This window comes from Cyrtonyx montezumae, unplaced genomic scaffold (genome assembly GCF_038088225.1).
Source record: "Cyrtonyx montezumae isolate F1298 unplaced genomic scaffold, pur_monq_1.0 scaffold_18, whole genome shotgun sequence".
In the NCBI taxonomy this organism is placed as follows: Eukaryota; Metazoa; Chordata; class Aves; order Galliformes; family Odontophoridae; genus Cyrtonyx; species Cyrtonyx montezumae.
This window is the reverse complement of record NW_027071914.1, coordinates 8,657,552-8,683,034: the sequence shown is the minus strand read 5'-3', so window position 1 is coordinate 8,683,034 and position 25,483 is coordinate 8,657,552. Positions and strand designations below refer to the sequence as shown.

Below are 25,483 nucleotides of genomic sequence, written 5' to 3'. Positions count from 1 at the left end.
GAAATGCAAACCATTTAATAACATACAGACTGAAAGACTGAATCTTTGTCTATATTAAGGCATAAAATTAATAGTATTTATTGTACAATGAAGCAAACTGCTATAAAGTCTGAGGATTGGGTCTTGTTACAGATGACATGTGAATCATAACTTTGATATTTCCTGATGTGTATTTAAAACTCCAGCCTCCAAACAGCATGGAGTATTTCTGGATAAGGTTACCATGTGTGCATACAAGACGTGCATGCAAACTATGCACTGACTGTTAGGCAGGATTGCTACAGCAGCTGTTGGAGTTGCAGGCCTCTCTCTCAAGAAGTCAGACTGCTGCTGTCCAGATGCCAGCTGTCAGACAGCCAGGGCATGTGCCACTGCTGCCTACATTCCCAAACATGGCCAATTTGTCACCATGTTAATCAGGTCTGTTAGAATGGCCATGTGCTGGCAGCACAGACACACTGCACCGGGGTCAGAAGGCTTGTAAGGACTGGCACAACACCTGGTGGAAGAGAGACAACAAAAGCATGACTGTCTTAGTGGCACATTAACTGGAACACAGTCTGAAAGAAGAGGTTTTTTACTAAGAACAAGGGATGTCTAACTACTGCCTGCCTTTCAGAGTAGCCTTTGTATATGTTGTTCTGTGCAAACCCCACCACACTAAATTATGAGGGACTGCTCTTGGTTCCTTTGTTCCTCCTATCTTTTACAGAAGGGTTGTTGCACTGATCTGAAGTATCTTATATGCAGTGTGCTTTCGAAATTACAAAAGCCTACCGAACAGAAACCCACAGTTGGCTTCTGAACTCGCCCGCATTCCAGACTGCCTGCTCTTCTCCATCAAAATACCTTTACACTTATTAGGAGTTGCCTCTTTCCTAGCAGTCAGCCCCTTCACCCTGGTTCGTAGGAAGCTGTGTCGCTACTTACATCTCTTTTCTTTTGTAATTTGATCTATTCCTTCCTTCCTAAGTCAAGCTTCTAAAACAAAGCAACCCCCCCAGACAAATAAACAACAATGCAAACAAACAACCCACACACAAAAAGCCTTTTTTTTTTCCCCTAATACAAACACAATCGGAAGAATCTGCTCCCATTCCAGAAAGCACCAGAAACGATTCTGGAAAACACACAGGAAGGACTACAATAGTCAGATACTACAGGCTATTTTGTATTTATTCTGTAAAGAAGAGTAGTACCTTCTACCTCCAAGCCTCTATTACAGTTAACATCTGAATCCCCTGAAGCATTTATAACAAACTCATGGGACCTTCCCAGGCTTCAAACTGCCATGGCAATGGGCTGGTCTCGTTCATAGCCTCCTGCAACACTCAAGATTACTAGCTTTCAAATTACAAGTCACAGGCTTGGTCAGACAGAAAATCCATTAGGAAAGCTGCATTCAGGATCCTCGCATGCAAAACTACCACAGGTTGCTGGCTGTCTGTGTGGTTCAAAAGCTTCTATCAGCCTTTCTGCAAACACTGACAAAAAGAAGGAGAACCAGTTAGAGAAGAAAATCAAAGCCTGAGAAGCTGCACATAACAATAGAGAGAAATAAGTCAGTTAATAATTTTAAGTAAGAGTCACAGCCTCCAAGCCTTCCCACAACACACTTATCACTTGAGCTGTTTACTGCAGATCTGAAAGCCTCATGTGGCTGGATGGCCTTTGATGGGTTTTTTGTTTCTAAAACATTCCCTTTTGCAGGTGATTCATAACAAGACAAATTCTCAAAGACAGCCCAGTTATAGTGTGGGAACTCTTCGTTTCCAAAACAGAAGAGCAGGCAGGATCACTAAACAAGTTCAAAGTGTTCCTTCAAAATGCTCGATCTCATATACCTCTAAATTACTGACCAGTTTTACACAAGCTCTTTGTTCACAGTCTCAGCAAACCAAAGAGGGAATTGACGTGCAATTCTGTGATCAGGATAACAGAGAGGACAAGGACCCTCTGAAAGTCAATATTTAGGGTAACAAGCTATCTTCACAGAAACACAGCGTAGTTGAGGCTGGCAGGGACCTCTGGAGATCATCCCATCCAATGCTCCAGCAAAAAACGGGATCAGATGAAGCGTGTTGCTCAGGGCCAGGTCTGCTTGTTTAGAATATCCCAAGGTTGGAGGCAACCTGCTCTAGGGCTCAACTGCCCTCACAGTAGGAAGCAAGAGTTCCTTCAGCTCACAAAAGGCTCTCCTTTGTGTCCCACTGATTCACTATTGACTCAGTTCTATTTGGTGCCTGTTGTCACCAAGGGATATGACATCACTCACGTCACCAATGACATACAAGACTACTGACCCATCTACAGGAACGGATGAATGGAGCACAACTGTATGGTCAAAGGAAGTCACTGTTCAATGGAACAGGAAAGCTGCAATAGGCATCTAATTACAGACTTGGCAGGACCAACCTGATCAATGTTTACCACTGCACAGTGCGCTCACTGGATATAATTGTGTGAAATTGCATTACTCAGCCTACAGCCTACCTCAAGAGGAGGAAGGAAGGAAGAGAGGCTCGAGGCAAGAGATTTGTATCAGCTGAAGTCTATGTGCTGATACACAGGAGTGAGAGTGGATCACTATCAGTGGTTTCTGATAAACTAATTATTCTCCTTTAAAAGCATGACAAATAGCAATAAAATTAAATCTCTGCTCATTAGTCCCACCTACAATGTCAGTTAAATCCTCTAAGTACACCCTGACAGAAATACCTGTTTCCCAAACCATCCACTCTGATGCCATCCACTCAACTCTTCACACACAACCAGAATCCGAAATCCAGATTCTCTACTTGCAGCAGTTTGGTACCTCAAATCTCTTCAGCAAGTCAAAAACGTAACTGTGAACTCAACAGTTATAAGCACTTCTTCACAATAACGAGATGCCCATCAGAGACAGGCAAAAAAAATATCAGTTGTCCACTCCCCCAAGTGTCTGGAGCATACTCATAGCTTCTATTCCATGGAAGACTCCAGCAGAAACTCTGCAACTACTTCAGTAGCTAGCAGGATGGGTATTCCAGCTTTAGCCCCTAGGAGCTCCCTCTCATAACAAGACACTTTTGCTACTTCTTGATACCAAGATTCCAAATCCATGCAAATTCCTCCATCATTTAATGAAACCTTAGGTACTGGGTTAAATGAGCTGCCTTAGCAATAAAGGACATCATTTCCAGTCTCTTATACCCCTTTAAAAATACCCTCTAAGCCACAGAAGCCAAAAGATCTTTAATTTTAGCTCAGGGGAATGCAAGGACAGCAAAAAGAAGTGCTACTTACTAATAGCCCCTGTGTAGGTTGGCTGTGTAAGGTCTTTTGGCACCTTCCTGTAGATGTCAAACCTGAAAGAGGAAAAGCAACAGCCATAAAACAGGTGGAATATTTCAATACATTTCACATCCTCACAGGAATGAACAATGATGAAGTTTTTTCCATCCAGCTTTCCAACATTTTTTTGAGTTTGCAGAAGGATATGAGAAGGAAAAACAAAACAAAACAAAAAGTCCTTTTTCTTTTGTACAGTTATGTAACTGCTCTGCTTCTGGGCTCCAGTTTCCAAAGCACTTCCCTCCGCCTCCCTTGGCTTTGCTGCCATGAATCTTTGCAATCTGAGCTGCTACAGGTGCCAGGGAAGAAGTCACGCTGGACGACTTTACAGACCACCGTAAAAGGAAAAGGATACTCTACAGACTCCTGAATATAAAGGCCTGGCAAAAAAAAATAAAAATCCAGCAAGAAACAACCCATACTCTGTATGCCATGGTAGCCAAAGCTCACCAAAACCAGAGCCAGAAATTGTGACACTGAGGCAAGAAACTGACCCTTGAACACTGGATACACAAGAAAAATTAACCCAAGAAGTTTGAACAATCCATTTTAATATCAGACGGTTGTTTAGATTCAGTCATATCTTTTAATATCCATATGGCTCAGCTTTGCTATTTTAAACTCTCTATGGTTAAACTTTCACTGCCCTGGTGTTGCTGTATTATTTCCTACCACGTTGTGTTCCCGCATGTCCAGCCGCAATGCAGCTCTTGACATCAGTTTTTCCACCACTCAATAAAAATTAATTAATGCATTAAAAACACACACACCCTAAAGAAGGAAGTGACTGCTTCTCCCCCTGAATAGACTTTTTTTGGAAATAGCACTAGTGAGTGAGAATTGATGCTTTTTCCAGTCCTGGACAGGCATGAGAGACACCGGCTTCCAAATTCCTCCTCTATGTGCCACCAAGATGAAAGATCCCCGCACTGATTCAGTACTTGCTACTACTCCAAACATTACACTGAGAGCTCAGAAACTATATCAGCATTCTTTCCTTTACTCTGTACCTATGTCAATCATCAGCGCAATCTGGATGCACACTGGCTGCACTTGACACACACTAGATGAGGACACTATTGCTGTTTTATTCAGGATGTGAAACTGGAGGAAGAAAGGACAAGAGAAGGAAGGAGAGCTGGTATCATGAGCATCAAACTATGCAGTTCACCTCCTGAACTTGCTATGCAACCACTTAACTGTCCTGATGAACCACTGCTTCACCTATGAAATACAAAGAGTACATCTGTTCAGGGTCTCGTGAGGATGAACTCAGTATGTGCAGCATTTCCAAACACAGCTACCAGGGCCATGGCAGCAGACAGAGCGGCATCTGCTAACTGCACACAGCTCTTGCTCATGTGATATAATTGACAGAGCACGCTGCACAGGATGCTCACGGAGCTATATGTTTTCATGACTCTATTCCCTGCCATCTCCTAGCCAGATTAGTAATACTCCTGAAGCAAAGAGTCCATTTATGGTTCTCCAGCTGCCCTGAGAACATCTGGAAAGTGCTGTTTACATTCTTTCCACATACACCAAAGCAACAGCAGCAGCGGATGATAAAGCAGCCCAGAGCAGCTGGTGACATCATGGTCTCACGGGCAGAGGAAGTAGCTGATCTTTTCTGCTCCCAGCCCATAAAATGTTGAAAGCTGGCAGCATCTCACTATGGTCACAATAATAGATCAACAGGGCTAAAAGAGATGAGAGAAAGCATGAAAATGCAAGAGCTTTTCAGTGCAAGTGAACAATTTGAGATAGGAAATACCTCCACGCTGGAGTCAGTAAAAACAGCAGCCTGTGGATACTATAAAAGGAAATATTTTCTTACTATCAGGAATACTTACTAGTTTTAAAACGATGATCCATCACAGGATTAACAAAATAATCCCATCTTTTAACTCGGTGTAAAGCTGATGGCATGGCATGCTTCTCTCCTCTCTGCCTTCCATTTTAACCATGTAAGTAACACCCAAAACCAACAAATTAAGTTTTAAATGGTGCAAGTAAGCTAGGAACACGCAAAGGCACTACAGAAAGCTCATGATCAATGGCTCCCAGCCAAGCTCAGCAGCTAGCTTTAAGTGCTCAAAAGACAGTTCACTCTCGATGTGCTTCTCACCCCCTTCAATCCCACCTCTTCAATTACATTACATTCTATCTCCCTTGACCACTACACACAACTAAGAGATTTAAGCAAGTCTCTAGATCCAATTTGCCTATAGGATGTAGAGTTGCACACAAGGAAAAGTGAACAGGCTTTACTTGCCCTCAGGTCAAATGTTCCTGTAAGCACTTAAAGGAAAAAAATTCCAGCAAGCCTCAAAGTTCCTGAAGCATTGGTCACTTTGAAGAGTATTTACATGCTGGGAACAGAGAGGAACCTTGTGCCCTCTCTATTGCAAAAGCTGCCTTACAGATTTCTGATACCAGAATATTCAACACAATGGAAGGTATTACTAATACAGGAGGGAGACTGGACGTTCAGAAATGTACCAGCTAGCCCACAACACAGCAAGACACACTGTACTGCACTGTGACTATCCCCTTTGATATTCTTGCATTTACATCCTAAACAAACACGAGAAACCTGGGTGTAGATTTCCAGCACATTCAGAGCCTCAAGTAACTGCAAAGTGAACTCAGTTGGCAGTACTGTGGAGCAGTTAACCCCGCTTTCACAAAGGCAGACATGACTTTGCACTCATAAAGCACACAGGCACAGTTTCCATGGGCTGGACAGCTGGTTACTTATACCTGGCTTTTGGCAACTTTCTTCCTTTGCTCAGAAAGGCGAGACTTGTAAGCTGAAGGAACAACCTTGAGTCCATCAGCTGACATAGCTGTAGGATGGAAACAACAAGAGCTCTTCCTCCAAGTCATACAGATCCTCACAAAGGGAGGGCTGGACCTCGCAGTACCAGAGCACAAGGCTAAAGATAGCACTGAGCTGCCATCAGTGTGACAAAGGAATTTCCTGACACATCCAGTGTATCTATTGTCTTTTGTTTCAATGGGCAGCATGGATGCAAACAAAAAAAAAAAAAAGAGGTTGTTTGGTAATGTCAGAGTTCCACAGAACCAATGTTCATGACTAACATCAGGGAATGCTACAGTTTTTTCCTATCCAAAGCTGAGAGGACATAACCAGAAACTTTCTCATCTCCCCAACAGGAGTGTCAGTGACCTGGTCAAACAGCATCTGTGAGCACGATCCCTGTGCAGCTTTCCTTTGAGAGGTTCAAACAGAATCCATAAACCCTAGAATGGTGAAAGGAGGTGGGAGGTGAGCTCTATCTGATGGACAGGTGTGGTCTCATCTTACTGCCGTGGCACAAACGGATGGCTGGGTGAAACTGCAGATGGGTGTGCCTCAAAGGAGACAAATGAAAGGATGGCATATTTGAAGTGGCAGCAAAAGTCACACGCACTTCAGGCTACATCCATACTAACATGTTGTTTTCCAAACATTTTTCTTTGGATAGAAGTATGTGCTCTTTCTGTTGAGTTTCTATGGCTCTGGGAGACCCTGAACAGCACCCGAGTGTTTCACTAGGCACCATCAGACACTGCAGCACTCATCTGACTGGGGCAGCCACAAGCAATTATGTCCAAGGCCAACTAAGCTGAGGCAAAGGTAGGTCAGCCCAAGAGAACAACACAGGTTGACATCACCAGCCTCAGGGTGATTCCTAGCTTTCCTTTCAAATCTATCTGATTGACAGTGCAAGACCGGTGACAGAGAGGGCAGAAGATGCCTGCCCAAACACTGCATTTTCTTTAAATGTGGATACCTCAAATGCCTGCCCTCAGAGCAGGGATGAACTCACTGCCACAGCAGCAGCTACTCCAGGTAGGGCACCCTGCATCACGTGCTTCACATGCACCTCAACAGCTTCAAGTCTGGAACTGAAATATTGCAGGAAATTAGGTAATAAACACATTCTTCTGCTGAAGATAACCATGTCCCTGAATAGAATAATCCTTCCTACTATCTTGGGAGTCCGAAAGGAGCTTCAGTATAATACTACAGTTGCATCTCCGTAAGATGTTATTATTTTTCTCAAGAGCAAGAAGCAAAAAAACTTGAGGAAAAAAAATAATAATCAATACTTGTAAGCATTCAATGTCTGAACTTAAATGCTGTGTAGCAAAGGGAAACTCTGATACGTAAAGGAGCTAATATCAGAGGACAGAGTTCTTCAGTTCTCAGAATCTGCTGCAAGCTTCAAGTGTGCACAGCCCTCACCAGGGCAGTTCGAGGGAGAAAACAGGAGCAATGTGTTTGCCACACTACCTGAAGCACACACTGCGAGCACGCCTTATAAACCTGCCTGTGCCACTATGCTGAGCCACTGCAAAGAGGCTTCAGCAGTCTCTGGGGAGCACTGAAATGGACCCCTGGAGCGAGGAGCAGTGTAGTGTTTTCACGCATCCTTCTGCAAGGTCTGTTTGTATAGATTTAACCCAGGGGGCAAGGGAATGCAGCTCTTGGGACTGCATTTTGGATTGTAATTAACCAAGCAGACCAGCAAAAGTGCAACACATTCATGTTGCACCTGGTCATGGAACAAAATTCAAGCACTGCAAGTCAGCAGCAAATTAATTTTCTTCCCTTACCACTTCTCAGGTGACTCAAAAATTCGGCTTCAATGCTCACAGATGGGGGAGAATTATTTCTGTGCTTTAGGCAGATAGGATTTTTTCCCAGGGAAAAAAAAACCAAAACATTTAAACACCAGTCTTCCCTTCAAAGCATATTGGCTCTATCACAGGTAAGTCTGCAGCACATACTGAAGGTGGAAGGTGTCTACACGGCACTATCATTCATTACAGCAAAAGACATTTCTGATGTCAAAGACCATTTAAAGAAAAAAAAAAAAACGATAAAAGAGCTGACATTCCACCTTTAGCAGGTCAACAGTGGCATAAATGCATCAGGTCGCCTTAGCAGCAAGGGTCCATGGCTCTGCTTTACACAGAAGAATATGGGTGTTTAAACAATGCTGGATTCCTCCACCTCCCACGTTAACCAGCATTTAGAAGCAACACCTGTTCTTCAGCAGACACCACGTTTGATGCCAAGGTCACTAATTTTTGGTGACGTTACTCATTCCCAATAGCTGGCCCGGTGCACAGTGAAAAACAACCTTAATTCTACAAGACATCAGTAGCTTTGATAGCATGTTGGACAAAAAACAATGTGGTGTTACTGAACCAATCTGCTTTGTTAACAAATACATGTCCCTGGCAGCGACCTGCAGGCACCACACGTGTAACAGCAGAAATCTAACTTAGTGATTTGCTTAGACAAACAACTAAAGATTCTACAGCAGATTTGACCAAACTGAACAAAGGCAGGGACTATCAAGAATAAATACATAGAGATAACTTTGAACACACTGTAATGATTCTGTTGCTACTACAGCAAGAAATCTGAAGAGTTGCAGAGCCAGAGTTTGTATTCCAGCATGCTGCATGTTGGAGGCCCAGTGCTGGACAAGGGTTGTGTTTGTGGCTGGGAAAGAGTCAATTTTCTTCACAGAAGCTCATATGATGCTGTGCTTTGGATTTTGGATGAAAATAGTGGTGATAAGACACTGATGTTTTAGTTGTTGCTGAGCAGTGCTGCACAGAGCCAAGGACAGTTCAGCTGCTCGTGCTGCCCTCCAGCGAGGGGTGCACCGGGAGACACGGTCAGGACAGCTGACCTGGTGCAGTCAAAGGGACGTCCCATACTATGTAGTGTTGTGTCCAGTGATACAAACTGGTGAAAAGGAGAAGGAAGGGAAGGGATGATCAGGGTGATAGCATTCATCGTCTCATGAGTCCACTACAAGCACTGAGCCCTGCTCTCCTGAGAGGGGCTGGATACCTGCCTTGCTTTGCTTGTACACATGGCTATTGCCTAGCCTAGCAAACTGCCCCAAACCATGAATTCCCAGTTTTATATTTCCAATTCCCCTCCCCAGTTCCACCCAAGGAGAGTGAGCAAGCAGCTGGGTGGAGCTGAGCCACCTGCTGTACTGGCTCAACATGAGCAGGGTGCATCATAACCCATCACATAGAACGTCTGCTGAAGGCACAAAGAAGGCAGTGGGGGAGAGCTCCCCAGGGTTCCCAAGAGATAAAGAGAAATATAAGAAAAGGCCAGCTGATGTGGCCTCTCAGCCTGAACTGTCCCAAAGAGCTTTTAGGGTCAGTGAGAACTATCCCCAATTGCTTTCTTCTTGGCAAGAAGCATCCCTGCTCAGAGAAACAGAGGGCAGCAGACTGAATAAGCTTCTGCCCTTGTGCCCTCACCGAGCTGAACAGTGAGTAGCACAGTACCTAAAAATGAGAGATATATTCAAGTACAATATTGCTGCTGTTTTTTTCCTGTTTGTCAAGTCCTTCTTGCAAACCAAAGCACAGTGAATCAGAGTATGGCTGCAGGCCTCAAGTAAAAACAATCCAAGAGGGCTTGATGTCAGTATTTCTCCACACATACGCCAACTCCTGACTAGCACAACAAAGCTTGCCTGTTCCTTACAAAGTGCATTCATTGCATGCTCACCAGTAAACGAGGTTACAACATAGAACAGACAACTTCTACCGTTACACCCTGTCCCCTGAGCTGTACGCTCAAGAAGTATACAACACAGAGGTATCTGATGCAGATTAGACACTAAGAAACTCATTCTTAGGAAAAAGGTGCTTTTCATCTATGGAAGACAAGGCACTCTATTTGTTCATTTCACTATTTTGTTTTTTCAGATGAGTAGGAAAACCACCACACGGTGCACTTCTAGGAACATCTATTCAGTCAAAACAGCCACCAGAGATTTCTTTTGATGACAGCTACATACACTGGGGAAGGGACTCAAGGAGCAACACAGCCATCAAACTGCCTTGGACAGCTACACCTACCCCTGCACACATTCTTTAGGTAATGATCATCCCAAGGCAGCTCTGTCTGGTAACAGAAAACACCTAAGATCCTCTCATCCTTGTAAGCATCTACTATTGAGACATTCTAAATAAACGCACTTTCAAGATGCATCCTTCTGAATTACACTACACTCTTTAATTACTTCATGCAGACATCAGTGAATTCAGCCACCTGGCAATTTTTATTCAGATGCCACAGAAGAGACAAACCACCTTTAACTCTTACATGGAAACTTCTTCACAGTGCAGTGATGGAGCACTGGCATGGGCTGCACAGAGAGGCGGTGGAGTCTCCTTCTCTGGAGACGTTCAAGGACCACCTGGACACCTATCTGTGCAACCTGGGCTGGGAGCTGCTTTGGCAGGGGGTTGGACTCAATCTCTGGAGGTCCCTTCCAATCCCTACAACTCTGTGATTCTGTAATGGATTAACTTTCCCTGGAGACAGGAACATAACCATGGGATTCATCACTCTTCCTGCTCTTTTGTTCTCCTTACTGTTGAAGTAAGAAAGATCTGCCCCCTCAAAACCTTGTTTTATTGTTGTGTTACAGGCATATTCAGTGAGCAGAGATGGTTGAGTTCATCCACCTTTAACTGGCTGCTATAAAACCCATGCACAAAGACAGACAACTAACTCTTCCAATAAGATTTACATAGCTGCATCTATTTTTAAGTTTGTCATTTAAAGACAGAAGAGCTGCATTAGCAGTTCATGAAACCAAGGCAGGTGTGAAGAGGGAAGAAGAGAATGAGCATGCTCAATCCCACTTCAGGAACCATGCTTAAGTGCACACAAAATGAGCTGGAGTTTTCCACCAGTCCACAGCAAAGCATACTGCACAACTTTCCTTCCTTGTATTACTGCTGTTATCATCTCTGGAAGATGCATCCCTGGGTACAGCAGAAGAGTTTAAGGACTATGATTCACTCAGTACCTGCTGCTTTTAAGGCTCTTAGAGATGCTACTTACAGCTTAGAGCTCTGCAATCCGCTTTGCATGAAATGTTTTATCATTTATAAGGAGGACACGGGAAGCAGGAAGAAACTCACTCATTATAAGTTGGACTAAGTCCATGTGACATTCAAAGACAGCTGTGTGCAAGAAGACTCCATTTTATCTCTCCAGGAAAATTCTGGAGGAGGTTGGTGTTAAAAGAAGGCAGAACAGCATTTAGTGACTGTGTGTGTCTCAGGAAGTTCCTTCTGCCTTCAACCATCAGTGCAGCTTGGAGCCAGAAGGAAAACCATGCAATACCGAGCCTACACTGGATACCTTCCGCCTAAATTCAGGGAATCAAAATGAATATGTCAGCACACTGTTGTCAGAGCAAGCTCATTCACGCTGGAGACTAATGGCAGAAGGGAAATACCCTTCTTGCAGTCCCAGTAGTATTTCTAGAGAAACCTTCCCACTAAAGGCATGCAGCTTTGTGTCAGGGAGTATTTACATATTTGTGATATTCTGCTTGGGGAAAGAGGTGTCCATCGCCTAACAAGAATCAGAAGAACAAAACATGTAAGCGAAAACCCGCCTCCCCAACAGCTTGAGGTACTGTGGGATCTGTGCTCACCAACACTTCAGAAGTTTCAGGAAGCAAACCTAACAAGAATGCTGGGTTACAGAAAGCACCCACTGAAACACCCAGTAACCAGCAGCCCCATCCTCCTCCTCATGTTCCACAACACAAAGTACAGCAGATTCTCAGGCTGTAGGCACAAGACAGAGAAGGGAAGAAATTGCTGCCTCAGAGTATTACATCTCAGTGCTCCTTTAACAGAGACAGACAAACTTGGTGCTAGACAAACTAAAAGAAGCTAGGAAAATATGCAGGACGCTCCAGTACTACTAGAAGAGCAAGAGATTTTTATCCAAATAAATGAAAACACTCAGCTAAGAGCTGAAAAAAAAAATTCCACCAAAAACACAAAAGCTGTTTAACAGGCAGCAACCATTCCTCTGTTTCCTTGGGTCACTGCTCTCTAATAATGGCTCAGGGACAATTCATCCCTGCTTGTCAATAACACTGCCGGAGCAGCCTTTGAGAACAGGGCAGTAAGAGCAGGCCCAGCACCACCAGCCAGTCATGAGCTGCCGTGCATTCAGCCGTAGTTTTTGAGCTTTTCACCTTTTCAGGGGCTGCTCACCTCCCAAGGAAACAAGCAGACTAAAACACAAACAGGCTGGTGCTTCTAACACGGAGCAGACCCCTCCAGCTTTGTTCCTTTTCTCCGAAGCACATCAGACACTCACAGTAAGATCTCTAAAAGCAAAGCTGTTGCATTTGTATAATGAAAAAAACAGAAACCCACCAATTTAGTTTTCAGTCTGACTGTTCAAGCCAAATGAAATGTCAAGGTGGAACAAATAGCACAGGCAGGTTTGCACGCATAGCTTACTCTTCTGGTTAACAAAAAGCTGTCTACTTAAAAATAAAATCTCAATCACCCATTTGAAGTTGCTTGGGGCACTGTTACCATTCACAGTTGTTAAAACCACACCTAGAGCCACTGTGATCATACACAGAGAGAAAGAGATTATTTTCTTTACTTGTTAAATTGATTTTGTTCAACAGCATAACAGGCTGACCCCTAGGGCACAAAGATGGCCTGAAAGACCAATTACCCCACTGCGTGTACCTACTGACAGCACGCTTGAAATCATCAAAACAGTGAAAGAGAAAGCTGCTACCTGGGACAACGATGATCAAGGAACAAGGAGGACAGGCCTCCTCTGCCTACTGACCCAGATAGGGCCTGGATGTCACCAGGCTCCTGTGGGTGAGACAGAAGTGCACAGCCGGCTGGGCAGGTGACACAGAAGGACACAGCCACTTGTGTGGGTGGGATCATACACCCCAGGTGTCTGAAAGCTGCTCCAAAGCAAAGCCAGACCTGACTAGCAACCCAGAGCAATTCCCTGTGTTAGGAAAGCATGAGGAAAAAAAGATGCAGTTTCTGAATGATAGGAGGGACTGAAGATCCCTGATTGACATGGAAAAGGAACCTCAAGTGCTGTACTTCCTCCAAGCAATGTCAGAATGCCAGAGGGTCCACTCCTCAGGTGCACAGGGAGGACCACGGAAACAGGGAGTAGAAATCCTGTCAGAGCTAACATGCTTGGCTGATTCTATTTCAATTGAAATAGGAAAAGCTCTCAGAACAGCATGGCTTTTTAAGTAAAAACCTCTAGACTAAAAAGCAGTGACTTTCACCTGTCAATGCTTTTTCAATTTCTTACAGTCTTGAACCCAAAATTTTGTTGCACAGATCCGCCAAAGGACTTCTACACACACACGTAAATTCACTCCACAAAGTCAATAGGAAGTTGACAGATGCCTTACACTAATGTCTTCCCCTACACATATAGAGGAAGTATTCCTTTTTCAGATGCTGCTGCCTTTCTGTCAGTCCAAAGGCACGTACTTCTCTGACACCTCTGCAAGAACTCAGCTCTTGCCCATCCAGCAGATCTAAAAAAGAAGTAACTCTGCTTCCAACAAAACAGAGAAACTCTTTTATAGGCAAAGAAGAACAATTGCAGGAAGTCAGTAGCAGGGGAAGAGAATTGGAACTACCAACTCTGAACTCTCATTTTTGCAATTAATCCTTTGTTTAAATGAAATCTCTGTGTTTCCTGTCTGACAGCGGATGAGAACATGATGTGCAGAGAGCAGCTCAAGACAGCCTCTGGGACAGAGCCACGCTGCAGTCCCAGGGACAGACACAGCAGTGGGAGCCAGCAGAACTGAATTCTATTCTGCTCCCAGCACTGACTCACTGTGTAATTGCTGCTCCAGTCCATTACGTCTTCTACTTTCAGCTCCTTCATATTGCAGAGTGGCACCTGGTGACATCTGCTGGCTTTTCACCAAACATGTTGAAATACACAGATGAAAAACTCTACACAAATATGAAGTATTACTGATCAAAGCCCCAATGACTTTGAAGATCTCCAGAAGGAAAGCTCTGGGAAGATGCTTATGAAGACAAAGTAGATGGGCAGTGCAAGAGCCAAGTCTAAAAGTCTCGGTTCAGTCACAGAGTTGTACCTAGAGTGCATGTTTGTGAACAATTTTGATTAGGAACAGCTTCCTGAATTGACCCAAACTCTGAAGCATATGTAAAGTAAAATAAGTGATCCTGTTAATGGAAGTTTACATATGGGAAGTAAGCACAACACATATAACTATCAAAGTTCGGCCCTAAATACAAATTTGAGATGCAAATTCTGATTGAAAGCCCAACTAATAAACTGATACTTGTAAATACCAAGCAGTTATTAACACATTTAATAAGATTAACACCTGCATAACAGTAGATTATACATAAACATTAAGTAATCACCTAGTCCTCGTTTACACACAATGGTGCATTAACACAAACACTGCAGAAGTCAAGCTTTGATGAACAAATGCACAAGGCTTCAAAATCACACTGGAAACTGTTTAATCCTGAACTACTAGGAGCCAATTCTGGTACACAAAGGACTGGACAAGGAGGAACTACTGCAGTTTTAAACTAGCTTATCTATACTGCAGGTGAGAAAAGACTGGAATTCTTAAACTCTGTGACTTACATTTCATCCTCACATTACACCGTTTTTCAAAGCACAATCCTCCAGTATGTTTTTTTTTTTTTCTGTCCTGCTGACTCTCCACACTTGAAGGCCAAGGACTGAAATGAGGGAATGATTTTCCTTGCCAGCCAGCTCCTCCCTCTTAATCCGAGTTCCAAGTACATAATGAAACTAACAGAGGAAGTTTCTGAAACAAGGAGGAGCAGAGAATGAGAAAACAAGGTTATCCATGAGGACTGTCATTCATTATATAATTCAGCATTTAAGCAGCTGGACATTTAGGGAAAGGGGCTGAGAGAAACACGCTCAGCAGCAGCTCCTGTGGCATTATGTCATCTGGGCTTCTGGTGATTTAGCAGGTACATGAAAGATTTCACATAGAGAACAAGCAAAACCATTTACTTCTAGGACAGAAGACTGAATCCCCACAACACTTGCAGAAAGGCAGCACAAAATGAATAGATTCTGCTTCCATTCAGACATTTCTTTTCAAGGAGCTATTCCTGCTGCTTTCTCCTTTCAGCCAGCCTCCTTTACTCCACTGTCCTGTTCTGCATACCTTATTGTCAGCCATGTTCGAAATGTTGTGCTCTTATCCTTTCAGTGCGTAAGGACTGTTTTTTCTACTACCCACAAATACACAGCAATTGCTATTACTGAACTACTCCAAAAGTGAAAACTATTTTAGATGTCACTGATGAATGGAAGAGAGGAAGCAGCATAACATGAAGGGTTTTTTTATTTCCTCCTGAATAAAATGTTAGGCTTAAGCATATTTCAAAGGTAATTAGGAGGAGGAATGTATTTATAATCTTAGAAACTCAGTGGTGGAATCCTGCCAGCAAGCATTTTATTTCCTTTTAGGCAGCAAGGCAGGTGTCAAAATGAGGGATGAAAAAATGTATTTTTAATAAAGTGAGCAAACTAAACTTTGCTTCATCAAAACAGGAGAAAAGTGTCATGAAGAAAAAATGTTCAAGTAAGGGGACTGGTATTTAAAGGGACCCAACCCTTCCTTTGCTGGGCTGAAGGCAAGAGAGACTGGATGTCTTCATGGTAGCACTGTATTCTGGAGATCAGAAAGAGAGGAGGGGGGAACAGAGAAGAGGGAACAGGATCAAACATACGGTTCTCCACAAGCTAATTAAATTGTACAGATACTTAAGTGCCCTATGTAAACTGCAGCAATGCTGTCGCACAGCCTCCATTCCCCTTAAGCTTGGAAGCTCTTACTTCTTGCAGCTGCAGCACATCCCAGCATCCCCCAAGCCCTGACCATCACCCATTCCCTCTCTGTCCTGAACTTAACACCCTTTCCCAAGGAAATGCCCCTCAGAGCAGAACTTCTCTTCCCCTCCCCTCGTGCTCCCTCAGCTCCATCACACTGGCTCACAGCTCCTGCAGCTCCCAGTGCTGCTGGCCTCAGTGCTTGGGCACATCCCCTCTTCTCCTCAGCTCTCCCCATAGACAGAGTCCTGATCTCCACAAAACTCAAACTATAATTTCCAAGAAATTACCTACGTGGAATTCAGAGCAAAACCAGGACACATCTGTGGGAGAAAAAAATAAAATATATTCTTCTCATAGTTTCTAGAAATCACAAAACATTAAGACTTTGTTTCTGTCTAATACTGCTGAACATCTTCAAACAAGACAATTAGATTAACTGAGAGTGAAGTAACAGCAGAATCTCACGTCTTTCCATTCTGAACGCTGCCATCTGGAAGATGCACACCCTAGCTGTGCCAGGACAGTGCACAAATCTAAGACCCTCAAAATAACCCAGAACTGCCTGAAGACAAATATCCTCTGCCAAAGAAAAGTGGAGGGGAAGAAAAATTAAGAAAACTGCTCCATCTTCATGTTTCCCCTTAAAAGCATGAAGACCAGTCCACACCCTACTGTGTGACCTATTTTTCTGTATCAGCCAGAAAATTCATGAAAGCGACCAGTTCAGATTCTCCTATTCATATTTATATTCCAATCTAAGAATTTCTGTATATGATTCTAGAACTTAGTGCTATTTCTTAGGTACTTATAATCATACTCCTTACGAGGAAGTACAGCCTAAAAGTAACATCTGGCTTCCAGATTAAGTTCCTGGTTTTGACTCAGTTGTCAAGAAATAGCCCAGTGATCCCACCCTGCCAGAAAAACGTGACTGACAAACCCATTGTACACCCATATCATGCAGTGTGGACCTGGTTTACCAGTCCTTGCTGGTCAAGATACAACTTGCCATACTCCAGCAACCACCTTCAGAGGCCAGTTCAGCAGGGTCATATTTGATTTAGTGATGTGGAATCAATGAAGGTCTGAGATTTCACCTGTAATGGGACTATATCTTCAGATTATTGGCAGCACTGGCATGTTAGTGGGCTCTCCAGCCTTTTATTCACAGTACACAGTGGTCTATGGACACAGACAGCAATTAAGAAAATAAGTGTCTGCCCTAGGATATGACTATTAAATAAATACTAAGCAATCCCAAGAGCCTGAAGTTCTGCTAGCAGCTCTGCATGCCTGCCTGTGCTAACACAACACTTTGATGACTCCTGTATTAAAAGGCAATCTGTGTTTATGGCTTATTTGGATTAAACCAGATACACTGCATTTACAAACACCTTTAAAAAAAAAGTCCAACAAAAAACATCTGAACACACTCAATTCAAATGCAGTCCATCCAACTGCGGTCTTCCCTGGTGTGCATGTGCCATGGTCCCTACTGAAACACTCCAACATTTCAGGGTAAGGAAGGGATAAGGAAGGCCTGTGGATTGTGACAAGATTGTTATTAATAGGTTTTTTGGCAGAGCATTTTCCATCTTGGGGGCAGCTGGCTTGGTACAGGAATACCTAGACATTTTAGAGCTTGTGCTTGGACACAAGACAAAAAAACCAGATGATTCCACTACTTCTTCCTTCATTACAAGAACGTTCTTTTCTTACCACCTCTGACATTTCAATTACATACCTAACAGAAAGAAAAAATACTCCTGCACACTTCAGAATACAAGCCCAACAACTTCCACAGCTTCTCCCTCTGTGGTATTGCTTCAGCTCTGTTTACTGTGATTCAGTCATTTTCACAGCAACGAACTATGATGCCACGAAGAAAGCATCTGTGTCATCAACAAGGGAACAAAGCAGGACAGTTGAAGCTCAGAAGGAACAATCCAAAACTTTCTTACAAAGCCAAAATTTAATACTCCTGTACTTACTCAAGAACAATTTTCCACTCCAGCTATTCTAAGCTAAATAACGTACTAAGGAGACTTGGGGAGAAATATTTACACACATGCACTCTAGGTATAATTGGTTATTTGTGGCACAGACATCAACAGGCTCTGTCTGTACAACTGCAATGTACCCATCTGACTGCTGTGACTGCAGAATAATCTTTCAGGTGCCCTCAAAGGGCTATTGTTGAAATGCAGTTAGTCATGGCACAGCCAGGCACCAGCCCAGCTCTGGCGGTTACGTAAGGCAGCAGCCCACGAAGCCTTGCCTCCCTGCAGCATTGCACAACGTGTTGAGGTGGAACACACTGGCCAGGAGCGTGCTCACAGAGCCACCAGTCTCACAGGAGAGGGCAGCTGTCATTAAAGCAGCTAAACAAAAAAGTGCAGTCCCTGCGAAGTGTGAGGAGGCACCCATCTAACCAACACAGAGCACTGTTTCAGCCACTAGCTATAAACGGCTGTGGTTTGTGGCTGTGGAAGCGACCACACACAACTCAGTACAGGGCACATGCAAACCTTCTCGATACTGCTGCATGCACACCTCTAGGCACAGCTCATCCAACCAGGAGAAACCGTTCCAGCTGGCTGCGGCCGCACTCTTCGTTCGTGTCCTCCCCGCGATCTTTCAGCCAAGAACAGGTGATACCTGCTGCAATCACCAGCGTGCAGTTCTACAGGAGAGACAGCTCATTTGTAAAGTAAGTTCAGCAACTAACCTTGCCAAATGAACCACTATGTATTAATGCAGCTTGTTAAACAATGTGCTGAGAGAGAGCGCAGGTGGATGGAGTACAGAGCACTACAATCCCATGAGAAACACTGAGCTGTTCAAGACTTCACAAAGATTGCAAATTAAACTCCTGAACAAATATGTACATTTCCACCAGCATTTGACAGCCATTAGGCAGTGCCAGAATGTCACTCACCATGTTTCACAGAATCTCAGCATGGTTGGGTTGGAAGGAACCTTAAAGATCACCCAGACCCAGCCCCTGCCGTGGTGTAGTTGCCCCCAACCAGATCAAGTTGCTCAGGGCCCCATCCCACCTGGCCGTGAGCACCCAAAGCTCTGGTCAGCAGTGCCAGTACCTCACTGCCTTCTGAGTAAAGAATTTCTTCTAATATCTCACCTATTCTTTCTTTACAATTGGCAAACATTCACATATAAGCTGAACAACTCCCCTAAAAGTTGAAGTAAGATTTGAGGTGTTAAAAGAAAGCTGTTAAGTCATGAGCCTCACAAACCCGTCAAAAGAAAAATGGTAGGATTATGAGAGAGAGCTCTGCTGCTTTCCTTAAGCCCAAGACTGAAAGCAAGCTATTTTTCTTAAGCTTACAAGTGCATGAGAAACGGTTGTCAAAGGGGTAGCTTAGTGCTGAAAAAGATTTTTCTCTTAAGACTGCAAATTGCCTACTATCTGCCAGCTTGATCTCACTAATCTGCCTGGGAATCAAAGGAGGGCAAACAGAGCTCCCTGCCGCTACTGAAGCAGTTTCTATCACCAGTTTCGCAACTATGGCAGGCCAGTTGTCGCGGGCATCAGTTTGCCTATTAGCCATCACAACTCGTAGGTCGAAATTAAAAACACTCATAATCACACTGCCTCTCCTGAAGGCAATAATGCTGAAAGTGTGTCAGTTTCAGTTGACTGGATGATTGGACTTGAAAAAAAAACAAAACAAAAAAAAAAAAAACAAATGGGAACCAAAGCAAAGACCCACCCATGGCCCAGAACAACTAGAACACTGTTTAGCAGTCAATCCCAACATCCATGGAGAAAGTATCATTTATTGCAGATTTACCAAAGAGCAGCTGACCACGGGCCCCACTGTGCACAGGGAATAAGTCTGCCACTAAGAACTTCCACTCTAAATCAGCACTTAAACCAAAATCCCTTCTAAGCCTGGTTCCTTCCTTCTGACCTCTAAAATCCAGGTTCAGCACACTGGTGAAAAAACAGTACTCCATTTAGGCAACTAAGGCATAAGGGAAAAATACACAACAGAAGCCCTAATCAAAACACCATGATTAGTAGTGAGAAATTTGCAGATGTTTGCTACTCTATGCTGAAAAAGTGGTCAGGGCACAACTGAGAACTGCCCCCAGTTAGAACAAAAACTTGATTTCAGAATAGTCTATTTTAGTTTGTCTCAGCCCAGTAACAGCTACCAGAATAGTTGAGGAGTTTCAGTAACTGCAACAAAGCCATCAATAACTCTGTTAGGCAAATAGGCAGATGCCAAGAGAAGCCACCAGATTCAAAAGCAACTGAACGTGCAGCAAGTTCCTCCCTACCGTGTCCACTTTCAGTGCACAGGAGTTACTCATTGTTACTCCTATAACTCTCAGCATACAAGCAAGCTGAACTCGAGCACTGCTGTTCCCACTGAAGCTAAGCCTTCCTGCTGAGCGGATCACATAACATGTGAGAAAACCTATGGCCTGCAATCACCATCCAAGATTACCCAAGCTCTACAGTTTAATCTAATTATGATTTTAACATCTACAGAATCTGCAAATACGCAGGTGACACTGTGTCTAAAGGGCTGGAGGAAAAAGCACCCTCTCTGTTCCAGCTGTGCTGAGATGAGGGCTAACAAACCAGGGGGTGGCAAGAAGCAACAGCCTGTTTTAAAAACTAAGAAGGAACCAGGCCTTCTGTACATACAAACTGATTCTGGAGCTCTGCAGGAGGGCTGACGTCTTGTGACATGCACTGTACCAAAGCCTCCAGTCTACAAAGCAAAACCTCAATTCCTTACCAACATCACGGGACCGCAGAGATTAGGGCACGTGAAATGCTTTGTAAAATGAAGAGCACTGGGCAAGTACTAAGGATTATCAATACCCTAACACTCAGAAGAAAATAATTATTTATTCACTTGAAATTGTTTTATGGTAAAAATATTAATTTATAATTTAAGTGCATTTCATACCAGCAGAAGGAATCTCTGATAAGCCAAGAAAACAGAAGTCTTACAGAAAAAGTACAGCAGAAGCAATAAAACAAGCTGGTTCCACATCTGATACCAACCAGTACGCCTCAGACTGCACCCAAGGGAGACACCTTCCAAGGAATGTGTCCAAGCACTTTGTGTTCTCCAATCAGGGCAAACTGAGTCCTTAAGTCTGCGAGACAGGAAAGATAAGTCAAATGGCCAGAAACGTTTTCTTCAGCTTTAAAAGGGTGAAGAATAGGGACTTCATTGGTGAAAGCTGTGGCCTCCAGAAAAAACAGTACCTTTCTGCTGGGGAATTCTAAATTTTGGACTCTAGAAGATACATAGGTGCAATTTTATTTTATTTTACTTTTTAATCTAACACTCCAATCATACACAAGGATAACACCCTTCAAAATGATCAGCAAAGACAGGGTGCCAAACTGAGCCTTTCAGGGGGAACAGCCAGTTGAAATCTCTGACAAAAAATCCTTGCATTTAAATGACAAAAAGCATCACATCTTCCTTCAGAAACATACCACAGGTGGAAACTTCCCTTCTTTAAGCCTATTGTGCTATATGTTATATCACTGTCAGGAAGTAGCTGCAAATTTTTAATGCATGCATCATTCTTAACCTACTAGAGTAAAACTTTCCAACCTCAACAGATTTTGTTCCAGTGACTGCACAATGATCAAAAAACATGTCAGCTAAAAGACTGTCGCTAACCTTCGCAAATGTTGTTCCTGAGCTTTGTTCAAGCTGATGAAAGAGGAAAGCAATTCGTTGCACATGACACTAGTTCCTCTGTACTATAAAGTTCTTGTCTTACACCAAGTGCAGCCTTTAAAGTGTCATCTCTGCAGACAACATGAACTTCAGTACACTCACACTATATGAGTAGGTGTTTTGACACATCTATTTCTAATCCTCCAGCTTGATGACAAAGAATTTATTTGCACCTGTGAATCTTTAAATTGCAGATGGGAACCAATGCCTCTGTGTTTCTGTAACTCATTAATCCAAACTCTGAGCTTCTATTCAACACCTGTGTACCATTCTGAAGCAAAGCACTAGTGCTTTCTCATCAGATGATTACTCTTTGTGATGCTTATTTCCATGTGTGCATTTTGAGACCCAAGAGAACTTACATTTTTAGGACACCTGATAAACATTTTTATCTGCTATTACAAAGCGAGAGCCACAACCCAGGATCCCTCACTATTCATGTATTCTACATGTCTGAAAACAGATGGCAACAGGACTTGCAGCTGGCAGAACATCTCCAAAGCTGAGAAGAGTTCTTCTACCAAGCTTTATACAAAGGAAGAAACAGGGCTCTGGGACCACGATCCCAAATGATCCAGCAGATGCTGTTTCCAGTTTCAGCAAGTTTTCATTCAGAAGCAACTGCTCCATTTTCAACAGTGCCTCACGGATCACATACAAGATCCTGTCATCCTGTATAAATGAGAGACCTGATTTAGAGTTACATCAAAAACACAGTGCCCAGCTTTTGTATGGAACAGTGACAGAATCAAATCAGACAATCCTGCATGGCTCATGGTGGCCCTACATGCCAAACACGAGGTGATCATAGAACCATTTGAGTTGCAAGGGACCCTTAAAGGCCATCTGGGCCAACTCTGGCAAAGAACAGGGGACACCCACAGCTCCATCAGTGCCCAGAGCACCTCCAGCCTGACCTCAGGTGTCTGCAGGAACAGAACATCCCCCACCTCTCTGGCAGCCTGTGCCAGTGCCTCACCATCCTTACTGTAAAGAACTTTTTTCTTATAGCCAATCTAAATCTTTTAGTTTGAAACCTTTTTCCCCTTGTCCTATCACAACAGGCTGCTGAACAGCCTGTCCCTTTCTTTCTCACAGCCCCCCCTTTACACACTGAAAAGCAGCTCTCAAGTCTCCCTAGGGCCTTCTCAAGTCTGAACAGCTCTATCTCCCATCCTGTCTTTGCAGGGGTGGTGTTCCATCCCCTGGATCACTTTTGTGTCCCTCCTCTGAACACTCAAACAGGTCCGTGTCTCTCCTGTGCTGAGGATTCCGCACGTGAATGCAGTACGCCAACCGCAGTCCCACAGACCACAGTTCCCAGACTGGTGTATTTTATGGCTCGGGTAGAAGCTACGTGAAAAGGCTCCTACAGATGAGCACCTTCTGCAGGTGGGAGGCGACAACAAGGAGAGTTACACAGCTTTGGTTCGGGAAGGGATCAAACCCGCCGTTACCGCTTCAGCCCCACGGCAGCCCAGGGGTCCCTTGGCTTCGTTTTGGGAGTGGGCATTGAACCCAGCACCTCGCGGGCCTCACCCCTCCCGCCAGGCGCAGGCCCCACCGCCGCCCGGGGCCGCTCGAAACTCCTCTCACCTCCTTCTGCTTTGCACAACGCCATTATATAACGATAATTGCACACCGGGCACGGGTTCCCACGCCCCGGCCCAGACCCACTTCTCGCAGCCGCTCCTCCCCATCCCGCGCGCAGCCATCCTTACATCACCCGCTCCCGGGCAGGAGGCGCGAAGGCCGCCGGGGTTGGGGGGGGGGGCATGGCCAGGAGCGGGAGCAGCGGCGGCCCCGAGCCCGCCCGGCCGCACTCACCTCCTGAAGTCAAAGGGCATGGTGATGGCGGGCAGGCTGAGGGCCCCGCCGCCCCCGGGCCCGGCTCTCGCCTCGCTGCCGCCGGCCGCAGGGCCAGGAAGTGACGGCCCCGCCGCCGCGCAGCGCTCAGCCCATTGGGCGGCTGGGGACGGCCGCCGCTTCCGCCGCCGGGTTACGGGCAGCGGCGGGAGCTGGGGCTGCGTGCTGCGGTCTGACCTCAGCCCTGCCGGGTTTACTGCACGTCACTGATCTCACGCTGCTGCACCGCAGGTTGTTGCCTTAACAGCTGTACATAATAGCTTCTGTCAGGGTCTATGCTGCGGATAAACTGTGAGTGGTGCCGCATTAGGGAGCGAAGTGGTTCATGCTGTGTGTGTTAGATTATACCACGGGAACATGATACGGCCACTTCTGTCTTCTCAGACTAAAAGCAGAGCAAGAGAAAGAGGGAGATGGCAGCAAGCTAAATATGCTGTGTGTGTATTTGGATACATACTTAGAGAAGCATGCTGCTGTTCTCACTGGTTCTGCATTGATTCTGCGGCTTTCATTCTCTTCCACCTGCTGTCGCAATCTCCAGGCTTTGAGATTCACGTTTTTCCATTGGTCCCTTTCACCCAGAAACCAGACCCCTACTTGGAAAACAACAAAAAAAATCAGTTTGTAATAAGTAGAGGAAAAAATACCTAACAATCAGAGCTGCTACTCAATGCCATAGTCTTCCAAAGGAAGAGAGAATAATTCTTGATAGGAATATTTAAAAGTAAAGTGGAGGAATCCTGGGGTGAGATAACTAGGCATGATCCCTCAAAAGCCCCCAGGGAACAGATAAAGAAGCCTAATTGGCTTTTTGATCTCAGGCATCTAAATTACCTGAATTGCATTGTGCAGGTGCATTCAGCAGATTGCAAACTGGTCAGCCACCAAACCCTGCCACACTGAATTGTGCTCCAAAATTGAACAACCCGCTGAAACTAATGAGACAATTCTCATCTCTCAAGAGGTCAAACCAAAACCAATTACCTAGGCAGTGCCAGAGGGTGCTACCTGTAGTGAAAAAAAAACAAAACAACAACAACCCCCCCCACACAAAAAAATAAAAATAATAAAAAAAACAGCAACAAAACAGTGCCTATCTAGTTACAGTTACACAACCGAGTGCTAGTCTGGGCTCCTGGCAAGGCCCTTGTGTTGTTAACTATTATTAACCATCTTGTGCAAAGACCAACTCAGGAGCCAAGGCAGTGCTGAAGTGGTTACAAAAGTATTTAACCTGTAAGGTAGACAAATTGGGAGGTTGCCTTGATCGCTCATTCCTCTGTCAGACCTAAGACTTGAGAATGCAAAGCAGTAAGAGCTCACACTGGGAAGTTTTGTTTCCAACTAAAAGGTCAAACCGAAGAAACTGATGGACTCAGAGCAGCGCCAAGACAGCTTTCCAATTTGATCCAGTTCACTTACATCCTTGCCAAGGGAAGAAGAAGTTAATGCCCTGAGATAAGACCCTCATCACAATATTGTTTAATTACATAAGACTTCTAGTGAGCCTGAGATAAGCACAGGAATTTGTTCTCAGTCCAGCTGGGTGCGGCTGCTTAGATCATGTTGTGTATTAGAATGGGAACTGAAAGCCTGGGTTTATTTGAGGTGCTTGACATATCGTTAGAACTGGAATAAATAAACTGATACTGACAACTGATTTAAAAGTCATCTATTTTTCATGTAAGTAATAGACGAACATTTCTGAATACGAGTAGCCTTAAAAATTGTTTCTCTTCAGATAACATTAGTAATGTTAACTGAGCTGACTCCTTTGTAATCAGCAAGTAAGATTTTT

General features: G+C 44.2%; 1 protein-coding gene across 1 annotated transcript in view; it reads right to left on the bottom strand.

Annotated features, from left to right (window-relative positions):
- The window catches only part of ERGIC1 (endoplasmic reticulum-golgi intermediate compartment 1), a 54,540-nt gene extending 30,764 nt beyond the window's left edge, over positions 1-23,776 (bottom strand). Inside the window, exons 1-2 of the mRNA XM_065734578.1 lie at positions 23,647-23,776; positions 3,286-3,347 (exon numbers count right to left, since the gene is read on the bottom strand). Coding sequence (XP_065590650.1) covers positions 3,286-3,347; positions 23,647-23,666 — 82 coding nt within the window. The 5' untranslated portion in view covers positions 23,667-23,776. The remainder of the gene's footprint in view (positions 1-3,285; positions 3,348-23,646) is intronic.
- Positions 23,777-25,483: the final 1,707 nt, after the last annotated feature.